We start from the raw sequence: 26982 nt of genomic DNA, 5'->3' as shown, positions 1-26982 counted from the left end.
AGTCCTCTGCATATTCGGCCTACCACGGCATTTTACACCGCTCAAAGTACGCAAAATAGGTGCGAAATAGGCCTCACTTCAGATTCCTCGCCACTGATATATCGGGGGATCCTACGGAGTCTCCGCGCCCGAAACAAAGCCGGAGCGTTACGGCATTCACTCACGGTCCCGTGAGTTGGCAAAAGCTGGGGGTTACTTTTCGTTTCATTATTCCTTATTTGGAACCTTCGGGCCGGGTTGATTTATTGTTTTGAAACTGAACTGAGTCAGAGTGAACAGTGGATTTTCTTTACTTTATTGTTTACGAGAAAACCTGGGGTGGAGTTTTCTTTTGTTTAGTGAACTGTGTGGATTGAACTGAATTGAACTGTGATATATTATTTAGAAATCCCGGAATGGAGTGTTTTTGTTTGAACTGGATTGAATTGACTGAACGGGACGGAACATTTCTTTTCTTTGGTGAAAAAAGTACTTTCTTGAAACTGATTACAGTTGTATTTGTATTTTTGAAAACTGAGTATAATTCTTTTGTTCTACAGAAACCAGGCAAAAATTTAATTTTGGTGTTAAGGGACCTGTTTTATGGGTTTTATGGTTTCTTTGTGGGGTTTGACTGAGTAAAAGAAAAATATGTTTCATGTGTCACACCGCTACAAAAGATAGAGGCCTATTTTGTTTGTTGACGACAAGAAGAAGATATTGAGTTTGTTTACATTTTGTGTTCTTGAACCACCAATGAGCTTTTTGGACACTATTTAAATAAAAAACAAACCTTATGGGACAACTTGGATGCATTCTTTGTCTTTTCTTTCTTAATGCTTTGCAAAGTATCGGATCAGACTCGGTATCGGACTCGGCGTCAAAATAAAGGACTTGGTATCGGATCGGATGCAAAAAAAAATGTAATCGGGACATCCCTAATGACAGTATAAGCCACTGTAGTGTAAGTGAAATATCTCAGTCCAAATCAGTGTACATAATGTTTTAAAGAAGGTAAATGCATACATACCCTGATGTGTATCTGACGTTGTGGGTCTTTCATCTTCACCATCCACATGTGACTCTATAATAATACAAAATCTGTGATTAGAATGATAATAAAATCAGCCTTTTCCTAAGTAACACTTACCTTACCTTACTTATTGACTTAGCCAATTCAGATAACCTAGATGAATTTAAGACTACTGCACCTTAACACATATAATAGACAAGTTTCTAAATTATCACAATATCATTGGTATTAGGGCAAATGGGTTCATAAATTAAATAAGTTCAAACATAAGAAAAATCTGGAACTATCAGGATTTTACATACCTAGCCTATTTGTACAGCTGAAGCTGAAGGCTCCTGCTGTACATCTTTAATGACAAGCTGGCTCTCATCCTCTGACTGACTGCTCTGGCTCTGCTATTTTTGATTTCTTTCTTTTGAAGAAATCCTGCATATTCTTCTGATTTCTTTACATACTGTAATAGTCCCATAATGCACATCACTCTATGTATTGTACAGTAGATACTTATGCATACACAAATGAAAACGTAATGTAATTGATGTTACTCAGGTCTAACATAACAATGTTAGGCAGTACAGATTTACATAGCTAACTGTTAGCTTTAGCATCGTTGACAGTCCAAACAGTGTTTGCTAATGAGATGAGATGATTACAGACTTGTGCCAATTACAATACAAGAAAAAAAAACAATAAGACTGGGGGAACTTTTTAGCTCATTGCCGTTACAGCTTTTAACCACAGGCACAGTAAGTGTAGTTATCAAAAAATGTAGGGTGCTCCAGACACATGTGTTGCTTCTGCGGTTGCTCCTGTCAATCACAACTTCTTCTTCCCGTCCCGTTTTTCTTTTTTGAAGGTCAGTTACTACATTAGCGCATTACTGCCTCTCAGGTTTAAGGTGGAACTGCAACTTAAAAAGTGCAGTTTACATTCAGCATTGTGGTGGCCCAACTCTGAATGGGCAAATAGCTAATCAAATTTTAAGATATTGGGGTGGCACCTGGAGTGGCCAATCATATTTCAGGGGTGGCCCGTGCCACCTCAGGCCACTCCCTGAACATGCCCCTGGTCTTAATATACATACAAAAACATGATTTTTTTTTAATTAATTGTTAACTAATATCAATAAATTTAAAATAATACTTCAAAACACATTGCATATATTCAACTAAACACAAGAAGTTTGTGCTCTAGAAAAGGATCAGCACTCAGTGAATAATCCTCCTAAGCCCTATGATAAGCTATTATGGCAAGGCTTGACTATACAGACCAGTGAGCAGCGATAATTAACATGTCTTTGGGTCATCGGGTGGGAACCTCCTTTCACCAGTGTTTCGTCTAGTTGGTCCCACGACACCTCCAGGAGGCTAGACAGTGATCTCTGGCGTCCCAGAGACACTCCCCTAATACCAGGTCTCACTGCTCCCTGCACCAACCCAATAACCTCCTTTACCCTACTTACGCATGGCTTTCTCAGCCCAAACAGCACTGCCACCTTCAACAAACCCAGGCTCCGTACATGTGAGCTCCAGGTAGAGATCGTGCTGATACTACCTTTCCTAGCATTCACCGTACTGTATTTCACGTGCTACATAGCATAACTACAATATAAGCTAAGGTTAAAGGAGATATCCTTAACACCTTCTGAATTCACCTGTCTTCGTTTCCCTTCGATGTCTGCAGCTAAACATTTCAACACCTGGTTATGTCGCCATGTATATCGGCCTTGTGACAAGCTAACTTTACAGCCTGACAAAATATGCTTTAAGGTTGCGGTACCTGAACACAATGGGCATGATGGGTCCCCATTTAACCACAGTTTTAGGTTCTGGGGGGTTGGTAACACATCGTATGTAGCCCCTACCAGGAATCTAATACGATTCTCCTCCATACTCCACAGGTCCCTCCAACTAAGCTTCCTCTTCTCTACACTTTCCCAATTCAGCCACTGTCCCTGTTTAGTCTGGGCCACTACCTTTGCACCCCTTAATATCTCCTCCTGTCTACGTATCTGTTCCACGACCAGCTTTCTTTTATCTTTGAGACCTGCTGTATTCCATACCGGTTTGCCTGAGCCAAGCCCCAGGCCTCCCTGGCCAAACTGAACATTACCTACAATCTCTGCATGCCTAAGAGCTGCCTCAGCCTCCTGAATATATAACATATATATTTTGCATTGTATTCATCATCATGACTCAAAATATCCTTAATTTCTGAAGTATCTCCAGAAAACGGGATGTTGAACCTCCTGAGATGATTATTCTGTTGACATCGTTAATAGGATGCATTATAAGCTAATTGTTTAGTTAGAAAATCAAATTAGAACAGTATTTCCCTGTATAAACTGTATTTTCCTATTTATTTTCCAGTGACACTCAGATCCACCGTCCATTCTAATGGAGGGATATTTTTGAAAAAACCCTGAGTAAAAGCAATAAATCTTTCTCATGATATTTTGACATGTATAATATAGCATCTTATGTTTACTTTAAACACAGTTTAAACACAAATTTTGTTCTCCAGATTATTAGAATGGATGGGTGATCTGTATGGGCTAGTTATCTTATACCTATAAAAATTATTGTCGTCGTCCTCCGCTTATCCGGGTCCGGGCCGCAGGGGCAGCAGCCTCAGCAAAGAAGCCCAGACAGTCCTCTCCCCAGCCACTTCTGTCAGCTCTTGCGCGGGAACCCCGAGGTGTTCCCAGGCCAGCTGGGTGATGTAGTCCCTCCAGCGTGTTCTGGGGCGGCCCTGAGGTCTCCTCCCGGTTGGACATGCCCGAAACACCTCCCAAGGGAAGCGTCCGGAAGGCATCCTTACCAGATGCCCGAACCACCTCAACTGGCTCCTCTCGATGTGGAGGAGCAGCGGCTCTACTCCGAGTCCCTCCCGGATGTCTGAGCTCCTCACCCTATCCCTAAGGCTGAGCCCAGCCACCCTGCAGAGGAAACTCATTTCGGCCGCTTGTACTCACGATCTCATTCTTTCGGTCACTACCCAGAGCTCATGACCATAGGTGAGGGTTGAAACGTAGATTGACCGGTAAATTGAGAGCTTTGCTTTCTGGCTAAGCTCCCTCTTCACCACAACGGACCGGTTAAGCGCCTGCATCACTGCTGACGCTGCCCAATCCGCCTGTCAATCTCCCGCACCATCCTACCGTCACTCGTGAACAAGATCCCGAGATACTTAAACTCCTCCACCTGAGGAAGGACCTCCCCCCTGACCTGGAGTGGGCAATCCACCCTTTTCCAGCTGAGGACCATGGCCTCAGACTTGGAGGTGCTGATTCTCATCCCAGCCGCTTCACACTCGGCCACGAACCGCCCCAGCGAGAGCTGGAGGTCACTGTTTGATGGAGCTAGGAGGACCACGCCATCCGCAAAAAGCAGGGACGAGATCCTCCCATCACCGAACCTGACACCCTCCACCACTCGGCTGCGCCTAGAAATTCTGTCCATAAAAGTTATGAACAGAACCGGTGACAAAGGGCAGCCTTGGCGGAGTCCAACCCTCACCGGGAACAGGTCCGACTTACTGCCAGCCATGCGAACTAGACTCATGCTCCTTCGGTACAGGGACTGGATGGCCCTTAGCAAGGGGCCACCAACCCCATACTCCCGGAGCACCCCCCACAGGATGCCCCTGGACACGGTCGTAAGCCTTCTCCAAATCCACAAAACACATGTGGACTGGTTGGGCAAACTCCCATGCCCCCTCCAGCACCCTGGCGAGGGTAAAGAGCTGGTCCACGGTTCCGCGTCCGGGACGAAAACCACATTGCTCCTCCTCAATCTGAGGTTCAACTATCGACTGGACCCTCTTCTCCAGCACCCTGGAGTAGACCTTACCGGGTAGGCTGAGGAGTGTGATCCCCCTGTAGTTGGAACACACCCTCTGGTCCCCTTTCTTGAAAATGGGGACCACCACCCCGGTCTGCCACTCCAGAGGCACTGCCCCTGATGTCCACGCAATGTTGCAGAGGCGTGTCAGCCAGGACAGCCCTACAACATCCAGAGCCTTGAGATATCCAGGACGAATCTCATCCACCCCCGGGGCTCCGCCGCCTCGGAGTTGTTTCACTACCTCAGCAACTTCTGCCCCAGAAATTGGACGACCCGCCCCCGAGACCCCCGTCTCTGTTTCCTCACTGGAATACGTGTTGGTGGGATTGAGGAGCTCCTCAAAGTATTCCTTCCACCGCCCGACAATGTCCCCAGTTGACGTCAGCAGCTCCCCGCCCCCACTGTAAACAGTGTGAGCAAGTTGCCGCCTTCCCCCCCTGAGGCACCGGACGGTTTGCCAGAACCTCTTTGGAGCCGATCGATAGTCTTCCTCCATGGCCTCACCGAACTCCTCCCACGCCCGATTTTTTGCCTCCATGACTGCCGCTGCCGCGCTCCGCTTGGCCCGCTTATTGTATAATTTAAAACACATTTGTAGAAACTATTCAATAATATCTTTGCTGTTTGGCTTTTATTATTTAAAGAGCCCAAGATGTAAAACCTCATTTGTCCCTTTTTGCCCGATGTCCCAAATGACCTACCTTCACCCTAGTGGTGCATAACATAAACAGTAAGAGAAATGAAATTAAAAGTTAAATCAAAGTATTGGAGAAATCAAGAAACATGAATGTAGAGGACAATGAAATAAATTAGTAAAAATACGACAAAAATATAAAAAAAAAATCTGAATTTAAATAAATGAAAACAAACAAACAACTTGACATTGACATTTGACAGTCTACTGGACTAAACTGAGCGGCAGTTCCAGAATGCCACTTTATCCTGAGCCTATGAGAGATGAGGGGAAATAACAAGGTCGCTGGCTGTCAACTGACTATCACACAACATCACAAATACCAACATGGAAAAAAAAAAATCTTTATCTAAAGATAGGCATTTCCAGATACTAAACTGCTATGACAAGAAAGTTTGTGTTGTGAATTCATGAAAAACTTGTCTGCACATTATATTACGCTACATTGCCTCCATGATCTCAGGTGGTTCTGCTCCATTTCTTCAGTATTCATGAGGGCTCATTTATGCTCGACTTTAGATACGAAGACAGAGATTGAAGGAGCCATCTGCCCATATTCTGCCATCATTTTGTCCGTATTTCTGCACACTTGCACACTGTACTGTTCTTTGATATTGCCATATTTAAATTATTGTGTTGAGGTCTGGGGAAACCTACAAAACCACTCTACAACCATTATTCATACTGCAAAAAAGAGCCATACGAATAACGTTGGATATAGGGAACACGCTAATAAGCTGTTTTTGAAGTCACATGAACTGAAATTTATGGATCTGGTGGGCTTTAAAACTGCTCAAATCATGTACAAAGCAAGGAATAATTTACTACCTGACATCATTGGTGTGTGTATGTCTGTATGTGCATGCTCTGAAGCTGAGCACACGGTGGAAATGCCAAGAATGCCAAGCTCCAACAAAATGAGTCTGAAATACGGCTACAACAAGGATTTAAGCGATGTCAGCTAAGAATGAAAGTTGTTTAACACTGCTCGTTTGATTGTCGTGTCATGCCTTCAAAGAAGACAAAGGCGCAGACAGAAGAGAGTGAAACTGTTGAACAGGTGACGACAATGGACGAGGCAGGTCAAGAGACCAAGCAACAGGAATTGCCTGCATTAATTCGCATGATTATGAGAGAAGAAATCAGCGTGGTCATAGACAAACTGCAACTGCAGCTTAAAGAGGACATATCTGTGTGCAGCCGCAAAATCAGAGATGTCGAAGAAGCATTATGCAATATGGACAGTCGGATTACAAAAGCAGCTAATCAGCTGCTCTGCCAGGAAAATGATGAACTCAAAGAAAGGGCTGAGCGGTTGGAAAGCCACAGCAGAAAATACAACTTACGAGCAGGGCGTAAAATTAACACCCACCGGCGTGTAAAACAAAAACACACACCTGCCAGTGGCCGATGGAAAATTTTGAATTGCATGTGGGTTTTTTATGTGCTTTGACCATTTCTGCCAGCTGTGTCCAGGGACGGTTTTTGCTATGGGCAATGTGGGCGACCACCCAGGGCGCAATCTATGTGAGGGCGCATGAGCGCCCTCGAAAAAAAACAAAACAACAACAACAACAAAAAAACTCGCCAGTTTTCTAGACTACTGCTCATTTCCACGTCAAGTTAGTGGAGTGGGCGCTGGGGCGCCCCTATTATCACGTTTCAACCAGCAGCAGAAAGGAAAGGTGAATCTTGGAGGTTGTGGGTTGAACGGGGGTCACAGACAGGAACACGGCAGAGGCTCTGCGGCACAAGATAACGGCTTACCGGCCGTCTCCAACTAAGTCCAACTCCAGGTCCAGTAATTTCCTCTTTCATTGGTGTCATGACTGCCCAGTAGTACCTGGACAACCGAACCGTGGCGGTACACAGGTATGTGGCGTGTCAGAGGAGAAACGAGCCATTCACATTTCCACAAACCTCACTGCACTTTAGGGACTGTTCTTTACTTATGGAGGGACTTATGGAGGGGAGGAGGGTGACTGGTTGATTTTTATTTTATTTTGATCCCCCCTATGTTAATCACTTATTGATGCTGTTTTTGAAGTATGAATAAGTCAATAAGTAATTTATTCCATTGAAATATCATTGATGTATTATAGAAAAGTGATTTATCTTTTTATAAATGACAAAAGGCACATCTGCCTCATTTTTGCTGCGGTATCGTGATAGGCCTACTACTACTGCAGCCTTTGCCGCAAGCACGCCAAAGAAACACAGAGGACAGGGTTGGATTTTCCTTAAGTTGGATTTTCATACTAAAAACATAAGGCAATTATTTTTCATCAAGTAAGGCACAATTTTTTTATTTGCTTGGTGAAAAATATGTTAAATATGTTAATATAATTTTTGAAGGTCACTAGCCAATGGCAGATGAGGTAAAATGTTAATTTTACGCCCTGCTTACGAGTGTTTGGCCTCACCAAAGACATCGGAAAAGGAAATCCTACAAGTTACATGTCCTCACTTTTTAAGGAGTTGTTTAAAGACAAACTCCTGGTGGAACCAGACGTGGAGATTGCGCATCAAGTTGGACCTGTGGTGAAATCTGGTAACAGGGCAATGAATGTGAAGATGCAGAGATACATGGCGAGAGAGGACATTTTACGGATTTCGAGGAAGGAAGGTCTGCTGGAGTTTCGTAGAATGAAGATTCAGATTTTTCCTGATTTGATGTCGGATATGGCTATAAAGAAGACCCGCTTTCGTGAAGTAAGAGACAGACTGAGGAGCCCAGGTATGAAGCATGGCATCATTCATTTGGCTACATTGATTTTAACTTATAACTTTCAGGTGACTGAACCTGGACTTCAAAACAACAGGTAAAAGAACTTAATGGAATGGCGCCTGTCACCAGGTATGGACATAAATGAGAGAGAGAAGAAACTACAACAATTAACTATATGATAAATGTATTGAAGTTTGTTTTGTGAACTTTGCTGGTGAACGTTGATTTCGTGTTGAAATGAATTTGAATTTAGGTTTCTCAGTAATAAGTATGCTCTTAGAAGCAAGTTGATGGCCATCAGGAATATGAGTTAAAATGGGAGATGGTGTGGCTTTTTTTGAGTTTCAGCTGCATGTGTAATACTGAACTGGGGGTGAAATGGGTGTGTGGATGTGTGTGGATGTCTGTATGGCTGGATTATGTTGTGTGTGTACGTGTCTGTATGTGTTTAGTTTGTCTTTCTCTTGTTCATGTGATGGCTCTGAAAGTGATGAAACTCATTGATTAAATTAAAGTTATGATGCAAATTAATTTCTCATTACCAAAAAGGAGTTTAAGAATAGCTCATCTGAATAATTGCAGTTTAAGAAATAAAATACAAGACATTTCAGAAATTCTCAGAGAACAGAATCTATATTGGCGATTTCAGAAACACATTTGGATTCAACAATAGACAGCTCTTTATTGAATATAGAAGGATATAATTGTTACAGAAAATATAGGAATATAAATGGAGGTGGAGTAGCAATTTATGTTCAGAGCCAAATACTGGTAATTGTTAGGGATGATTTAAGAAGTTTAGGAGAAGTAAGTAGTAACTAAGTAAGTAATCTGGTTACAAGTTCAGCTACCTCATCTAAAGCCAGTAATTATTGGGTGCTGTTACAGACCTCCAAATGCACCAATAATGTATCTTGATCAAATATGTGAAATGTTAGATAGGGTGTGTGATATAAATAATGAGATTTATTTCCTGGGAGATCTAAGTATTAACTGGAACTCAAAAGATTGTCCACTCAGAAATAAGTTGCTTTCTCTTGCAGATACATGTAATTTGTCACAAGTTATTACAAAGCCAACTAAAATATGTTGCAGAGCTGATGGTTCAAAATCATCATCTTGTATTGATTTAATATTTACAAATGTTGCTGATTTATGTTCAAAAGCAATATCAATCCCGGTAGGCTGTAGTGACCACAATCTAATTGCAATTGGAAGGTGGACAAAAGTTTCAAAATCTGGTCAAAAAATACTATTAAAGAGAACTTTTAAATACTTTAATGGAAATAATTACTATAGTGAAGTAAGCAATATTGACTGGTCAATGGTTTTGCAGGAGAAAGATCCTGATTTGGCTTTGGATGTTTTTACTAACTTGTTAATACCAGTTCTTGACAAACATGCCCCTGTGAGAAAGCAAACTGTGATAAGTGTTATGGCTCCATGGCTGGATCATGAACTTAAAGAATATATGATGCAAAGAAACCAAGCCAAGGCAGAAGCAATCAAATCAGGTGATGCATCACAGTGGTGTAAATATCGTAAATTGAGGAATTGTGTAACAAAATTGAACAAAAAGAAAAAAAGAATTTACTATCAAAACACAATCAAAGATGCTAAATTAGACAGTAGAAAAGTATGGAATGAATGGGAAGAGGGAATTAATGGGAAGAAAAGTTAAACCAACACCATCTTTTTTGGAAGCAGATGGAAAATTTCTTACTAAACCTATGGACATTGCAAATTATTTGAGTTACTATTTTGGTAAGAAAATTAAAGATTTATGCGATAATATGGATCTCAGAAATGGAGAAGATGGGCTTTCAAGTAGGTTAATAAAAAACAGAATAATGAATAATAAATCATGCAAGTTTAAATTTGAATTCTTATATCATTAATTTAAGTTTAGAAAAGTGTCTTTGTCCTTCTGAATGGAAAATTGCTAAAATTGTTCCACTAGCCATGAATAGTAAGGAACTTTTTTCATGAAAAAGTAATTGACCAATAAGCATACTACCCACTTTAAGTAAAGTAATGGAGAAAATAGTATATGAACAAATACAGAAGTATTTTTTTTAAAATGATTTAAATACTGTGTATCAGCATGCATATAAAAATGGGCACTCTACAGCTACAGCTTTAACTCAGATGACGGATGACTGAATGACGAATATGGATGAGAAAAAAGTTGTTGCTGTATTGTTGGATTTGAGTGCAGCATTTGATGTACTTGATCATAAGTTGTTATTGAATAAGCTAAAATGTTATGGTTTTGAAGCATCTGCTACAGCATGGATTGAAAGTTATCTCACCCACAGGAAATATACTGTTCATTTTAATGTTAGTTATTCTGAGGTAAGAGCAGTAAGTTGTGGAGTGCCCCAAGGGAGTTGTTTAGGACCGCTTTTGTTTTCCATTTTTACAAATGATTTACCTTTAATTTTGAATTATTCCACCGTTGCGATGTATATGCAGACAACTCTACATTATATGCATCAGCACATACACCTGGAGAACTTGGTAAGGTTTTAAATGAAGAATTAAAGCTAGTAGAAGAATGGATTACAGTAAATAAGTTAGTTCTTAATATTGAAAAGACAAAATGTATGATATTTAGTTTAAAACGGTCATTAAAACATGCACCAATTTTGCACATAACTATAGGAGATACAGATATTGAACAAGTAACAGAAGCAAAATTATTAGGGATCACTGTTGATCGTCAGATGTCTTGGAACAGCCAAATCGATCAAATGGTGGTAAAAATGGGAAGAAGAATGGCTGTGATAAAACACTGTAGGAAATACATGCCTAGATAGTTGACTAAGCAATTAGTGCAAGCATTAGTGTTATCACAGATAGATTATTGTTCAGTGATCTGGTCCAATACAAAAGAAAATAATTCAAAAAGGTTACAGGTAGCTCAAATCTACGGAAGACGAGAACGGCCATGTATTTTTTTTTTTTTTTTTTGGTGCACTGTTATGTCGTGATAACGACTTATTGCCATCCGTAGCACATGACTCGTGCTATGGATGGACGGACGGACAGACAACGATGTATCTAAAACAGGTAATACATCTGGCTACATCTTTCCCACATCAAATATCCGTGATCACCTACACCCGTGTGCGTAAAAGCGCACACAATTCCGTGTCATGATGGCCCGGTACTCATTGTAGCCCACTCTTATAAGACCCAATAATAATAATAAGCTACTGTGGACCTATATACAGGGTTCCTACGCAAGTATGGGAAGTATGGAAAAGTATGGAAATAAATTTGATCAATTTAAGATAAGATAAGATAAGATACACCTTTATTGATCCCATAATTGAGAAATTCCAGTGTTACAGTCAAGGAAAAAGAGTCAGATTAAAGATTTCAAAATTAGACTTAAAAAACTTAAATAACTAGGCATGCAAATAAGTACAAAAATCCAAGAGTCGGCGATAAATAACAATAACAATAATAATAATAATGAAAATAATAGGAAGTGGATAATAATGAGCAGCAGTGAATGAAAATGAGCAGTGGATAAAGGGAGCACATCTAGTGCAAGTGATTGTATGTGCAAAATAGCAGACAGCTGTGGTGTCCATAAAGTGTCCATAGTGTCAATAAAGTGTCAATAAAGTGTCCATGGTGCAGTCTACTGTGAGCAGTGCTGGTTATGTAGCCTGACAGCAGCAGGCAGGAAGGACCTGCGATAGCGTTCCTTCACACACTTTGGGTGAATCAGTCTATCGCTGAAAGAGCTCGCCAGAGCTTTTATCTCCTCCTGCAGAGGATGGGAGTCATTAGTCCTCAGAGATGACAGCTTGGCTGTCATCCTCCTTTCTCCCACCACCTGCACAGAGTCCAGAGAGCATCCCACGACAGAGCTGGCCTTCTTGATCAGCTTGTCCAGTCTCTTCCTATCTGCAGCCGAGACACTGCTGCCCCAGCAGACTACTCCGTAAAAGATGGCTGATGCCACCACAGTGTCAAAGAAGGTCTTCAGGAGCGCCCCCTGCACTCCAAAAGACCTGAGCCGCCTCAGCAGGTAGAGTCTGCTTTGGCCTTTCCTGTACAGGCATTTCCAGGTATTAAAAAGTATGGAAAATGAAAAATAAAGTATGGAAAAATATTTATGTTTCCAGATTATTACCACTGTTCTAAAATACTACAAAACAGCTATGAAACAAAACTACACTACAGGAAAACTACAATCTAACTGCACTACAAAACTAGGCTATGAAAAATGTACAACAAAAAATCACTCCAACGGAGGAAAGCAAAACAGCTATGAAACAAAACTACACTACAGGCTGAGCTGTGAAACTTACCAAACAAAAGATCACTCCAACGGAGGAAAGAAAAGGCTATAAACATAAACTGTGAGACAGAGCTGCGCTATAAAACTATCAAACAAAAAAATCACTCGTAAAGAGGCAAAAGAATACAGAATTACCAACAAGAGATCACGACTTGGACGAGACGAGGGCTGTGGGAAAAAGGCTGGGGCGAGACACTCTGGCACAGGACAAAGGGAGACGCAGACTATAATACACATAAGGGTAATGGGGAACAGGTGGACACAATCAGGAATCAGGGGAGACGATCAGACCAGTGACACATGAGGAAGGGCAAGTGACCTGAAATGAGAGGAGAGTTACTTTTCAAAATAAAACAGGAAGCCACAAAACAAAAACCCAGAACGAGACAAACCTCACCGCTATGTGACAATCATATGTATTAGACAGACTTAAATTGCTCTAGTTGTGTCTTAGTGTTGTGTTATATTGTGTTATGTATTGTCTTATTGTGAGTATGAATGTGATGGATATGTATCTGTGTATTTCTCAGTTCTGAAGTATTGTTAAAAAATTAATAGGGACCCCAGGAAGAGTAGCTGCTGTTGTAATAACAGTAGCTAATGGGGATCTGAATAAATAAACATAAACATCATACAAAACATGTTCTTGGACAGGGGGGGGGTATAACTTAAGAGGAAAATTAAATTTGAGGTCGTTTTTGCACCACTCTGAAAAGTATGTGCTTATCAATTTGTGGGGTGATTTTGTGGAATGCACTGGATGAAGAAATCAAACAAAGTAAAGATAACAGACAGTTTAAAATGAGGTACAAAGACAGTATTTTCGTAAGGTACAAAAATGATTAGAGGGAAGGTAAAACACACTCAGGGTGATACTGTTGTTTTTTGTTTTGTTTTTTATCATCTTGTATTCTCCTGTTTGTATTATACAGTCAGGTCCCTAATTATTTGGACAATGATACAGTTGTCATCATTTTGGCTCTGTACACCACCACAGTGGGTTTTAAATGAAACAATGAATACCTGCTTAAAGTGCAGACTCTCAGCTTTCATTTAAGGCTTTTTTCAAAAATGTAGTATGAACCGTGTAGGAATGACAACCATTTCTTCACACAGTCCCCCAACTTTAAGGGCTCATAAGTATTTGGACAAACTAACATAATCATCAATTAAACAGTCAGTTTTAATACTTGGTTGCAAATCCTTTACAGTCCATGACTCCCTCAAGTGTTGGACACATAGACATCACCAGATGCTGGGTTTCTTCCCTGGTGATGCTCTGCCAGCCCTTTACTGCAGCCGTCTGCACTTCCTGCTTGTGTTTTGGGTGTTTTGCCCTCAGTTTTGGCTTCAGCAAGAGAAACGCATGTTCAATTGGATTCAGGTCAGATGATATGACTTGGCCATTGCAGAACATTCCACTTCTTTGCCTTAAAAATGTCTTTGGTTGCTTTTGCAGTATGCTTCAGGTCATTGTCCAACTGCACTGTGAAGCATCGTCCAATGAGTTTTGAAGCATTTAGTTGAATCTGAGCAGATAATGTAGCCCCAAACACTTCAGCTTTCATCCTGCTGCTCTTGTAAGCAAGACAAGATTTCACTAGAATAAATACAGAGGGTTTATCACAAGATGCAAACCAATGGTTAGCCTTAAAAATGAAAGGCCAGATTAGAGTTTGTCAAAAACCATCTAAAAAGCCTGTACAGTTGTGGAACAGCATACTATGGACAGATAAAACAAAGATCAACTACCAGAATGATGGGAAGACAAGAGAAGGAAGAAGGGAAGGAACTGCTCATGATCCAAAGCACACCACCTCATCAGTGAAGCATGGTGGAGGTACTGTTATGTCATGGCCATGTATGGCTGCCAGTGGAACTGGTTCTCTTGTATTTATTGATGATGTGACTGCTGAGAAGAGCAGCAGGATGAAAGCTGAAGTGTTTGGGGCACCATTATCTGCTCAGATTCAACCAAATGCTTCAAAACTCATTGGACGATGCTTCACAATGCAGATGGACATTGACCTGAAGCATACTGCAAAAGCAACCAAAGACATTTTTAAGGCAAAGAAGTGGAATGTTCTGCAATGGCCAAGTCATATCATCTGACCTGAATCCAATTGAGCATGTGTTTCTCTTGCTGAAGCCAAAACTGAGGGCAAAACACCCAAAACACAAGCAGGAAGTGCAGACAGCTACAGTTAAGGGCTGGCAGAGCATCACCAGGGAAGAAACCCAGCATCTGATGATGCCTATGTGTCCAACACTTGAGGCAGTCATTGACTGTAAAGGATTTGCAACCAAGTATTAAAACTGATTGTTTAATTGATGATTATGTTAGTTTGTCCAAATACTTATGAGCCCTTAAAGTTGGGGGACTGTGTGAAGAAATGGTTGTCATTCCTACACGGTTCATACTACATTTTTGAAAAAAGCCTTAAATGAAAGCTGAGAGTCTGCACTTTAAGCAGGTATTCATTGTTTCATTTAAAACCCATTGTGGTGGTGTACAGAGCCAAAAATGATGACAACTGTATCATTGTCCAAATAATTATGGACCTGACTGTATATGGGGTAATATTGGCTATAAAGTATAAAGAAGTGAAGTGATGTAAATGTGGGGTTATAAATGCAAAGGAGTGGGTATGTATGTAACAGTTTGATTAGTGATAGATTAGTATAGTGTGAGAGTAGGGGTAGGACTAGACAAGCATGTAGCTTCTTCCTACTCCTTTTTGGACAGGAAATACTACTTTATGTTTTTCAATGTCAGTTTGTTCATTATTAATTGTTTTGTCTGTGTGTTTTTTTTTCTACAAGATATTTTATTTTTTTTAAATGTTTGAAATAAATAAATCAAAACACTTTCTTAAAGTTTACAGGTATAGACAAAACTGAGCAGAACCACTTGAGATCATGGAGGCAGTGTAGCCTAGTTCAAGTGTGATATGACTGTAGGAGATGATGTAGAAATTTAAATAATGGTGGAAAGGAATATAGTGAAAAGGATCCTCCGTCCACATTGTGACGGTTTGACTTGATTTCCTTTCTTTTGAAATCTGTTTCGGGGTGCCAGCCAGGTTTCTCTCCTGGCATTTAAGATTAGTCAGTCAGTTTGTCTGTTTGTTTAAAAACGTCACACAAGGATGAACACTTGAAATGAACACCCTTACATTGAATGAATGTGAAAACCACAACACAAATAATTTTCAAACCTAATATTAATGTATATTTCAAACACCGGCAAAAAATAAACAATTCTCAAAGTTCACTACACAAAGAACAAGCCAACACAAAATCCCACTTTGGGTTTTTCCTTTTACTCAGTCTCTTTCAAATGTTCAAAGAATCAAAATAAAAAAAAATCAAATTCAGTTCATCAACGAAGTTACTTTCAGTACAGTTCAAAAAATATCATCAACCTTTAACAAAAAAAAACTCCTTGAGCAAAAAAAAGTCAGGTTACCCCCCACCCCCCACTTACTGACACCGTCAGTCCAGTCTGGTTTGGGGATACGGTTTGCGGCAAGGGTGACGTGGTTGCAGGATTGTGTGCAAGGGATCAGCTGTTTGGGAGATGTGTACGGGGAAATCCGGAGATCGCTGCGGCAGTAATGCTGAGGATGATAAAGATGATGGCCCTGGCGGGTGAAGAACGAGGGTTTAAACGACCTAACTTTTAATATTACTCGCACTATGAGCTGTTTGCTCCGGCCGATCGTCACACCACACTTTCTCTGCCAGTCTCCTTCTCCTGCTCCTCTCTCCTGCTGAATGAATGGCGAGTGAAAATCAGCTGTTCCAACAGGGAATGAATGGGAGTGCTTGAATGGAAGCGGGAACCGGGAACAAATCCCTGCGCAGCTGGGTGTGTTCGGGGCGTGAACAGGTGACAAGGCAGATCAGTAAAAAAAACAGCTGTCACAACATGTTGCAATTTATTTAATGGCCTCACAGACCTCCACCGTCTACAACGCTGCCTCTGTTTAAAGGTACAATATTATGACCTCCTCCACTGTTGCCTCATTTGTTGTTGTGTTAAACCTTTGACTCCGCCTTCTATTGCCATCTGTTGGCTGTATCTTTGCCAACATAAAGGATGTATGGAAGTATGAGGATACTGACTTTTCCGTTATTACAGTCATCTGTTTTTGTATGTAAAGGGAGTATAAATGAACCTTTTTAAAAAAAAACAAAAACAAAAAAAAAATGAGCAAAGGCTACAGACACAAGACCCCATCTCCGTATCTAACACTGAGCATAAATGAGCCTTTAGGAGAAACGCAAGGAAACTATGTGAGAATAGAAGAATTGAGGAAATATGTAATATATTTTACGAGAAATGAGACATCCTTTGTTCAAAAGCATCAGGTGAAGCGACGGCTATCATCTAATGATGGCGGCAGCTGATCACAGCTGGATCAGCTTTCAGTCGTCTTTAACAGCTGTTGAGACTGTAACTTCAATGGAGTTTGTGTCACATGTGCACTGCTAGTGTTAGGGTTGTGTGCACAGTATGATAGCCGTCAACTTTCATATCACTTTATCACTTAAAACCAGTATACCACTGCAACCCTAGCTACTATTAATAAAGGCACACAGTTATCACTGACAGAGGAACAATGTTTTCTCTCTGTTTAACAGACTCTGAATCTATAATATGTCCTGTCTCAAGGTGCAGAATGATCTTATGTGATTTATTCATTAGTAGTATCTGTAGGTACTTTTTTTATTGGGCTAAATGTTTGCGGGGCGTTTTGGCTGTTTAAAGACTTGCGTGAAGGCTGCTCTTGTCTATCCTCGCTCCTCAGAGATCCCTCCTTGCTCCACGTTCCTCAGTGCAGAAGAAGAAGAGCTTTGGGATGGTTTTCGAAAAAAGGTGCACCAGAACGACTTACAGTTCAAGGAAGGATTAAGGAGCGAAAAAATATCAAATTAAAACCTTGGGCTGTACCCCAAGCATATCCCAGCCATGTGCATCACTTTTTAGTATTCACAGGAAGCAGTTTTGTTGTTTTGTCTATTGTGTTGTGAGTTTCTTACAGTGTAAATGCCTTGTCGTATCAGCAAATTGGCGAATGTTTTCTAAATGCTCCCATGTGCTGCCATGTTGGTAAAAATGTTTATTCATTTTTTTGTGTTGTCTAGTTAAATGTGTTTTATTAATTTGCAGTGCATTGAGCTCTCAGGGATGCCTCATTTATTTGCCCATTTATAGCCTATTAAAACTAAGCGTCCATAGCATGTGTAAAATATCTACAGTTTTCGAATACTCCTGGTATTTATTACTTTGCTTTCATTTTCAGGTCAGTGTAACGTTTCCTTCCTCTGTCCTTGACATTTCAAGCAGCAGCCTCATGGATAGACTGAGCATCCAGCCTGCATGAAGAGTGTTACTCCTCATGGAAAAGATTTAATCAGTGCTGTCCAGCCAATGCTACATCTTGTTTCATATCCCCATCGTCCCACTGCAGTTCTCAACTTGATTGGCTATAACCTAGATGCCGGAGGACCCAAACACAAGACTTCACCAAAGGAAAAACTGAGGACGTAATAATTTTTTGTCCTCATTACCCCTAAAGTTGTGTGTCTTTTGTTTTTGTTCAGTCGACTGCAACAATGGGGGCTTCGAGCTATGGCTACTATCGTGCAACCATCTTCCTCTGCATGTTCATTGGCTACGCGCTGTACTTCTTTAACAGGAAGACCTTCTCCTTTGTCATGCCCTCTGTGATGGATGAGATTGAACTGGACAAAGATGACCTGGGTAAGTAAGAAGCAATGTCAGCCATTAGGCCATTAGGTCTACAGTGAGGCTATTGTGCACTCAGTCAGTACGTTTACATGCACAGTTAAGTCGAGCTACAATTATAGCTCAACTAGGCAACTTAATTTAATTTAATTGGAGTACTGTCCTTGTCCCAGTATACAATCACGGCAGGAGAACAGATTTATTGACAAAAGTATGTCCAGCTACGATAGGTGGCGATATGCCCCCTTGCAGCTTGTTAGTATTAGACCTTTTTCTGGTTGACCTGTTACGTCATAGACCAAACAATCGACAAATTAGCTACAGTTAGCTAGCGGCAAACTGGGACAATGGTGGACAACTTTACAATACTGTACATTACGTACATGCTGTATACTTTACTTTTTCTTTTCTTCTCTTTTTGATTTAGTATGATTTCGGTTGGATTAACATGTGCACATGTATTTTAAAAGTCTTGCTTTATTCTGTCTAGCACAACAAATCAATTTTCTCTAATGTCATGTAAACTGTTTGTTTGTGATGGTTAGCTCAGTGGGTAGGGGTGGGGGGGTTGAGTGCTCGGGGTTTGATTCCCTGCAGTACCACATCAGCAAACTTTTTGTTGCTGGTGTTACACAGGTAATCCTCCCAACTAGTGCTGCATGATTTGATAAAAATGTGCGATTTTGATTATGGTGGACAATATCGCGATTTGCGATTACAATATAATTACAATAAAATATAATAAATAAATGGTATCATGAGTCTTTTTGCTTGATTCAGTGTTTCCCCTACATTATATTAGGGGGGCACTGACCTGACATAGTTATTGTTATGGACAGACAGTGTGTCAATGACCATCAACAGACTGAGCACAGTCAAACACGCTGCTCACACAGCAGATTGCTCAATTTTTTCATTTGTTATGGAGTCCATGATCTCCCTGTGACACTTACAAATGTTTGCTTAACAGTGCTTGGATGTTGTTTTATGAGGCTCTGGCAGCTTGCAGTTGTCTCTTTGTCTTTAACATTACACGGCTCGGCTTTCTCTCGCATGCACTCTTCCTACTTTTCCCTGTGCTGTGCTGTCTCAAGTGTTGATATAGATTGGTCGTGTTGCCGCAGGACGTGGCGACTTTAACTTTTAAACTTTTACACAGCACGTCTTTCAGGTACGGCGACGTTGGACAGAAAGACGTGCTGTGTAAAAGTTTAAAAGTTGAACTCGCCACGTCCCGTCTCAAGTACTGATATAGATTGGTCGTGTTGCCGCGGGACGTGGCGACTTTAACTTTTACACTTACACAGCACGTCTCTCTGTTCAACGTGGCCGTACCTGAATCCAAAGTATCGCCATGTAACAGACGTTTTTTCGACACCAACGCTGGCTGCACGCACCGGGATAGCTTGTGGACGTGATGTCAACAAACTCCAGACACTACAGGAGTGGCAGTCATGTTCACAGGCACACACGTTAACATTTATTTAGCCTACATTAAATCGCAAATCGCAGCCTTTTATGCGGTTATGTAATCGCACAGCCTGAACTCGCGATTGCAGTTGCGATTAGATTAATCGTGCAGCACTACTCCCAACCCAGTTAGCACAAGCTAACACAGCAGCATCTGTACCATATTCTTTTACCCAATAGATACAGTTACTACAGAGCTTTCTCTTAGTGTGTGTGGCATTACTCAACATAGTTTGCAGCTACTATTGGACATTGGCTTTTCTCCCTACATAGAAAGGGCACTTTCTGAGCATCAGTAAGATAGATAATTTCAGGATATGCATTATTTATTTCTTCAAAGAAAATCTTAAATTGCATATGTACAAAGCTACAGCTTGTGTTTCCTTTTATATAATCTTTACATTTATACTGACCTTCATGGTCTCTCTGCAGGTCTGATCACTAGCAGCCAGACTATGGCCTATGCCATCAGTAAATTCATCAGCGGCGTGCTGTCGGACAAGATCAGTGCCCGCTGGCTCTTCTCCATCGGCCTCTTCTTGGTGGGGGGCATTAACGTAGCTTTCTCCTGGTCCTCCACTGTCTCCATGTTCTCTCTGCTTTGGTTCATCAATGGCCTGGGACAAGGCTGTGGCTGGCCTCCATGTGGGAAAGTGCTGCGCAAGGTAATTCCATCCTTTCGGCCACCTGATGCAACACAGATTACTCATTCAGTGTAATGTTCAGATCTAATAAAAGTCCCACTCACAGCACCAGGATTAGGCTTATCACTCAAAAAAATGTAATTTATGGGTCATTACACTTTTGAAAAATAACATTATCACTTTATCAGTCCCTGCCAACAAAAATCCATTAGACACTGCTGTTTCCACATGCCTTCCCCTGCTAATTTTAAAAGGGAATTGTTAGAATCCCTCTTGGTGTAGGCCTACAGTATGCATTGGCACAGTATCATCCGCCGCGCTCAATAACAGCACAGTCTCACCATGTCTCAACCGATGCATGAAGTGGAACAATCAAATCATGTTTTAATCAACATTTCTCAATTTATCCTTCTCTGCACACTGTTTCCTTATTCAAACATGTTTAAAACAATATGTTATAACGTTAAACGTAAGACATTCTATGTTATAACAACAATATAACATGAAACATTTCTTTTTATAACAATATAAGTGATCTCATTAAGATGTCACAGTAAGTATAATCCATGATGTTAAGTATACTTAGAAATATTTTTACAATCCATGTAAAATATTTTATATTTTATCCATAAAATAATGTCACAATTGAGCGGGTGGATACACATCAATACCCTATATGTCACACTAACTTTATTTGTGAGCGTGCTATCTGCTCTCTTTGGATGGCATATCCAGCTGCTCGACCTAACGACCAACGAAGGAGGCTGCTCCTGTTGCTTGCTACCCCAAATACACTACAGGCGACGGGCCTGCCAACGGAAGTTCTGGATCCAGCTGGGTCGGACCTCCGTTGGCAAGCCCGTCGCTGCTTTCATGGTAGTGTATTTGGCCGTTCAGGCGCCTCTGTTGTTGAATTAGGTCGCGCTATTTTTGTGGATCGGGTTGTTTTTATTTTCCGCACTTCCCTATTTTGGTATTGACTCTGACTTCTGATTGGTTAAAATGGCCTTTCCATTAGAAGTTACATCGCCACCTAGTGCTTTGGCATGTGTATTACATCACTTGGTAGCAGGTTTTGCAGTTTTGTGTGGATATCATATTTTTTTTTTATCACACCACTTGTGTGGACGAATTTTTTTTTGAAACCGCAGCCCGAAAAACTTTGGTTTCAGAATTGGTTTTCGCCACAGCTCCCGCACTGAATTCCACATGAACTACAGAACTCCCATGTTGCTCTGCAAGCGTACTAGGCTGATGGGTAGAATTTAAGAAACAGGCTAAATGACATGATGTTGCACACTCTTGTACAGTAGATGGCGATATGCACCTTTAAATTGTTTGCAATCTGCCAATAAACTGAGAGAAGAAGAAAAAAAAGAATTGCTTTGCAAGCTGTCATTCCGATTGAGACTGGCCTAGCTTAGGCCCTGCCCACCAGGTTCAACTTTTTACTCGCAAAACTTTTTGACTTGCAAACGAAAAAAAATGACTCGCAAAAAAAACTTTAGGATTTGCAAACAAAACTTTGGGATTTGCAAACAAAACTTTAGGATCTGAATTTTTTAATCAATCATTTTTACATGCAATAAAACATTTTTTGATTGCAATATTGATACTTTTGCTCTCAAATCTTTTTTTTGATTGCAAAACCTACTCTGTTTGATTGAATAATAAAGAAACAAATGTAGCTCCATAAATTTACCTCAGAGGGCTCAGCACACGACATCCCTTTATCCCTAATAGCAGTTAAGGAAAAACTCCCTCTCCAACATACCCTTTGAACGGGGAAAGAAAAATAGAAGTATGACAGTAATCCATGTAACAAACAATTATAACAATAGTTATCAAAACATGAAAAATGATAGAAGAGTTTTAATTACAGCTACTTTAAAAGATTGGTTTGTAACCTGTTAATAAAGAAACATTGATCATATCTAATAAAGAAATGTTACCTAAGGATTAAACTTATTTAAGTAACCTAGTTGAGATGGGATCTAAGAGAAATGTTGATGGTTTAGATGAGAAAATCATTTAGGTTAGTTGTTGAAGGTTGAAAGGAGAAAACAGTCTAAATATATTTCAGGTCTCACAGCTGTATCTAAGGTCCCTGTATTGGAAGACAGGTTGGTACTCTTTGAGGGCAGGAAGTGATGAATTCTGACTCTAATAGTTGGATTTTTGTCATTAAAGAAACTCATAAAGTCATTACTGTTGAGGACTAAAATAATACAGACAGAGCTGTGACTCTGGCTACAGTGCTGAAAAAATTGTTATTTTTCTCTATTAATGATGAGTAATAGTTTGCCCTGGCACTGCTGATAGCCTTATTTTTTGTCTTGGCAGACTAAATGAGATTCCTCCAGATTGGTTGAATGCCAAGTCCTTTGAAATTTTTTTGCGATATTTGTTTAACTTTGGTTTGGCAGTAATACCACTGAGCTAACTTTCTTTGTTTCATTATCTTCATTTTAAGAGGTGCAACAGTTAGAGTTAAGTGCTAGCCTGCAGTATTATCAATAAGATAATCAATTATGGAGGAACAAACGTTAGTATAGGTGACCTCTTTGACATTGAGACATGGTATTTCATTTAAAGCCAATGGATTCACCTCCTTAAATTTAGCCACAGCAATATCAGATAGACATCTAGTATAGTAGCTTTTGCCAAGTGGCGTGTAATTGAGTAATAAGAAATCAAATACATCAAATGGTCTGATGAAGAGGGATTCTCAGGAAAGACTATTAAGTCTTCAATTTAGAACAAGACTGAGGGTGTGGTTAAAACAGTGAGTGGGTTTATGTAGCTACAACCTGACTGAAGCCAGTTGAGTCTAATAATGAGATAAATGCAGCATAATTGTCGTCCACATGAACATTTAAATTACCCACAATAAAAATTTAATCTGATTTAAGGACTATACTCGATACAAACTCTGAGAATTCATATAAAAATTCAGAATACAGACAAGGAACTCTGTATACCATGGCTGTAAACATGTTAATTTCTGCTGTAAAGTTTGGCATTTTAACATGGAGGTCTATAGGTATTAATTCACTTCTGGAGACAGCCTCAAGTGGCAGTCTGAGGGACTGTAGTTTTTGGCACTTCTGCATTGGCCTCATTTTTCAGCTCTGGAGGTTGCTGCTTGGTGTAACCCTGGAGTGAGAGCCACCCGCTGCCAGACATATTGTCTTTGTTTTCCCTCTGTTCTGTGAGAGACAATGCTGTGAGAGATAGTGCTCCTGTCTCTTGGTTGTTGGAAGTGTTTGGAGAAATCCTGTCCTTGCTGTCAGACAGTGCAGACTTTTGGGCCAGAGGTAGCACTATCTGGCTTGAGGAGATACCAGCCTCTATGAGACACTGATTGTGCAAGTCCAAAGTGGTGATATTGGCAGTGGTAGTAATTCGAGAACATACAGGGCTTGCTAGGTCCGTGTACTTCGCGGCCATTCCTTAATCGTTTTGATGTAGGTAAACAAAAAACGGGAAACAATCCTATTTTCCTTTTTCGTTTTGAAGTAGGTAAACAAAAAATGGGAAACAATCCTATTTTCCTTTTTAGTTTTGATGTAGGTAAACAAAAAACAGGAAACGAGTCGTCTCCCGTTTCTCGTTTGGAAATTGGAAATCAAAAAACAAGTCTTTACCTGATTTTCTATTATGTGTTTATTAACCACAAGTCGGGAAGTAAAATATGACTGAATTCTTTTAATCAAACTTGCTTTGCCTTAACCCGGAAAACATTCTTATTCTTATTCTTATTCTTCTCCTTCTTTGTTTGCGATGGCAGACTAGACTACGGTGCATTGCTGCTCCCTGCTGATACTACTGGTTTGCCGTGCTTGTGGCGTGCCCCGTTACAGCAGTCTACAAGCATGCTCTGTCAATAATCAGCTCAGACACTGTTAGAAATGTAGTATTTAGCCTAATAACATCATGCTACAACAGTAATAACGTCAGCTTTAGTCAAATGGCTCTAGCTCTCCTGGTAAATGTCAAAAACTCTGGATACATTTTCCCTGTATGTTGACATGATAATGGTGTTTCCCAGATCGCTCTTAGCTTAAGAAGATCTTTCACTAAGAAGGAGTTGTAAGATTGAGCTGACCCACTCTTAACAGTCTTCTTAGCGACAAAACGCTCACAGATCCAGCCACGGCAGTCACATTAATATTACACTAAGCAAGGAGATGTTAAAACAGAGCGCGCCGTAGTCTATATATTTTGTTCTGTTTCATACTTCAGATTATTGTTTAGCATTAATTGGTGACAGAAAAGAACGAATTTCATTCTGCAGGGAAACGTGTGTCCTTACTGTGCATCTTGAATCTTGAATCTATATATTTTATGAAGACCCTGTGTGCGCTCCAAGCTGTGGCACAAGTTACACACCGAAATCTGGCGGAAGAAAAATAGCCTAATAATAAGACGAAAAATAAGTAGGCTGTGTGTGACTTATGCGCTGCTGAGGTGGTGGGTGATCGATGTGCCTGACATCAATTGATTTAGTTTCAGCACCGCGTTAGTGGCCAGCTCTTGTTAAGAGTTTCTTAAAGAGTGATCTCAAGTAAAATCTTAAATGGATGCAGAAAGTGAAAAGAAAGCAATACCCTAATTTAAAAAGTTGCCTCTATTGAAAATGCATTTAATCTCTGATTCAATTTGAAAGTTATTTCTCAAGACAAGTTCTGTATTTACCTTGTCCGCCTTCATTCTGTTTATATCTTAACAGGAGCTGGCCACTGCCGCGGTGCTGAAACTCTAAATCAATCGATGTCAGGCACATTGATCACCCACCACTTCATCAGCGCATAAGTAACACACAGCCTACTTAATTTTCGTCTTATTATTATTATTATCAATAAAAAAAAGTTTCCACTAATTATTTCGGTGTTTATTTCTTTTATTTTTAAGTTTTTTTTAATTAAAATGCGTAATATAGTCAACAATATTATAGACCAAAAGTTAATGTAATTTATTATTGTAGAATGTATTTAGCAAATCACCACTTTCAACTGGAGACACGGCGCAGCAGCAGCGCAGCAGCAAAAAAACAAAACAAAAAAACAAACAAAAAATAAACATTATAATAGGGATGTCCCAATCCAGCTTTTTCACTTCCGATCCGATACCGATATTACAGCCTTGAGTTTTGGCCGATACCGATACCAATCCGATCCAAGCACGTATTATACATATTCACTTATTTTGTTGTCAGTCATGTTAGAAAAGGTTTGATCAAGGAAAGAACAACTACTTAATCAGGTTAGTTAGAATGATCCACAACAGTTGGTATGAGAAACTGACCTGTTTATTGTTAACAGGGTTAAATAAATAAACTTTAAACTTGAACATTAACATGAAATAAAAAATATAGCTGGTTTGCTTTGGCTGCTTTGGCCCCTTAATAAATAGAAAATGAATCAACACAAGAAATCTTTAAAATGTCTAACAATGAAATTAAAATAGCAGCAAGACTCCACACACTTGTGCTTTGCCCCCTAATAAATAAAAAATAGATTAACACCACAAGACACTGTTGGCATTTAACAAACAATGCAGCCTTTCCTTTTCAGTTATTTTAGTAGTGTTTTTGTAGTCCATCCATGGCTCCAATTTCATTAATTGTGCCCAAAACAATGCCATCAGTGCTCTTTACTTAAACAGTAAGAGTGTAAACCAAATAAAAATATCACTCTCAAAAAACCAGAGCAGGAAACAAATAGTCAGTTAACTAAATTGACCTCTACTCTTCCTACCCTCTGCGTATCTGCCGTCTGCATGCTGGCCTGGTGGATTGATAGTAAGAGCTGGAGCGGATCACTGGAATGGACTGCTTGAATCACGGAGCGATGGGCTGGCCAGAAAACCTGGCACAGACTCCGTGAAAAACTGGATCGGAGTTCATGGATCTGCATTTTTCCATGCAGTCCGATCCGATGCCGATACCCGTTTTTTGCTAATATCGGCGGCCAATACCAATCCGAATATCGGATCGGGACATCCCTACATTATAAATAGCCGACAAATAGTGTTAATTAATTGACATGAGACACTGGAGAGGTTGTCAGTCCTATATGTAATTTTTTTATTTTATTTTATCATAACTTCTCGGAAATTACTCAAAAATGCATTTTTTGTGTGCTTCTGAGCACACAGGCAGACAGTGAAGTTAGATATGACGATTGCAGCGCTTGGAGGGCCGCTGTAATCCTGGCGGTCCTACTAGAGCCATTTGACTAAAGCTGACGTTATTACTGCTGTAGCATGATGTTATTAGGCTAAATACTACATTTCTAACAGTGTCTGAGCTGATTTATTGGCACAGCATGCTTGTAGGCTGCTGTAATGGGGCACGGCACAAGCGCGGCAAACCAGTAGTATCAGCAGGGGTCAGCAATGCACCGTAGTCTAGTCTGCCATCGCAAACAAAGAAGGAGAAGAATAAGAATGGTTTCCGGGTTAAGGCAAAGCAAGTTTGCTTAAATTACGGTCGTATTTTATTTCCCGACTTGT

At 40.3% G+C, this 26982-nt stretch overlaps 1 protein-coding gene across 2 annotated transcripts in view; it reads left to right on the top strand.

The window, feature by feature from the left end:
* The window catches only part of LOC117271981 (glucose-6-phosphate exchanger SLC37A4-like), a 77791-nt gene that overhangs the window by 17995 nt on the left and 32814 nt on the right, over positions 1 to 26982 (top strand). For both annotated transcript variants that reach the window (XM_033650602.2, XM_033650611.2), the window contains exons 2-3: positions 18208 to 18367; positions 20255 to 20487. In XM_033650602.2, the coding sequence (XP_033506493.1) occupies positions 18220 to 18367; positions 20255 to 20487 (381 nt within the window). In that variant the 5' untranslated portion in view covers positions 18208 to 18219. The remainder of the gene's footprint in view (positions 1 to 18207; positions 18368 to 20254; positions 20488 to 26982) is intronic.

The sequence above is a fragment of the Epinephelus lanceolatus genome, chromosome 11 (assembly GCF_041903045.1).
Source record: "Epinephelus lanceolatus isolate andai-2023 chromosome 11, ASM4190304v1, whole genome shotgun sequence".
Lineage (NCBI taxonomy): Eukaryota > Metazoa > Chordata > Actinopteri > Perciformes > Serranidae > Epinephelus > Epinephelus lanceolatus.
This window is presented reverse-complemented; position numbering and strand designations above follow the sequence as displayed.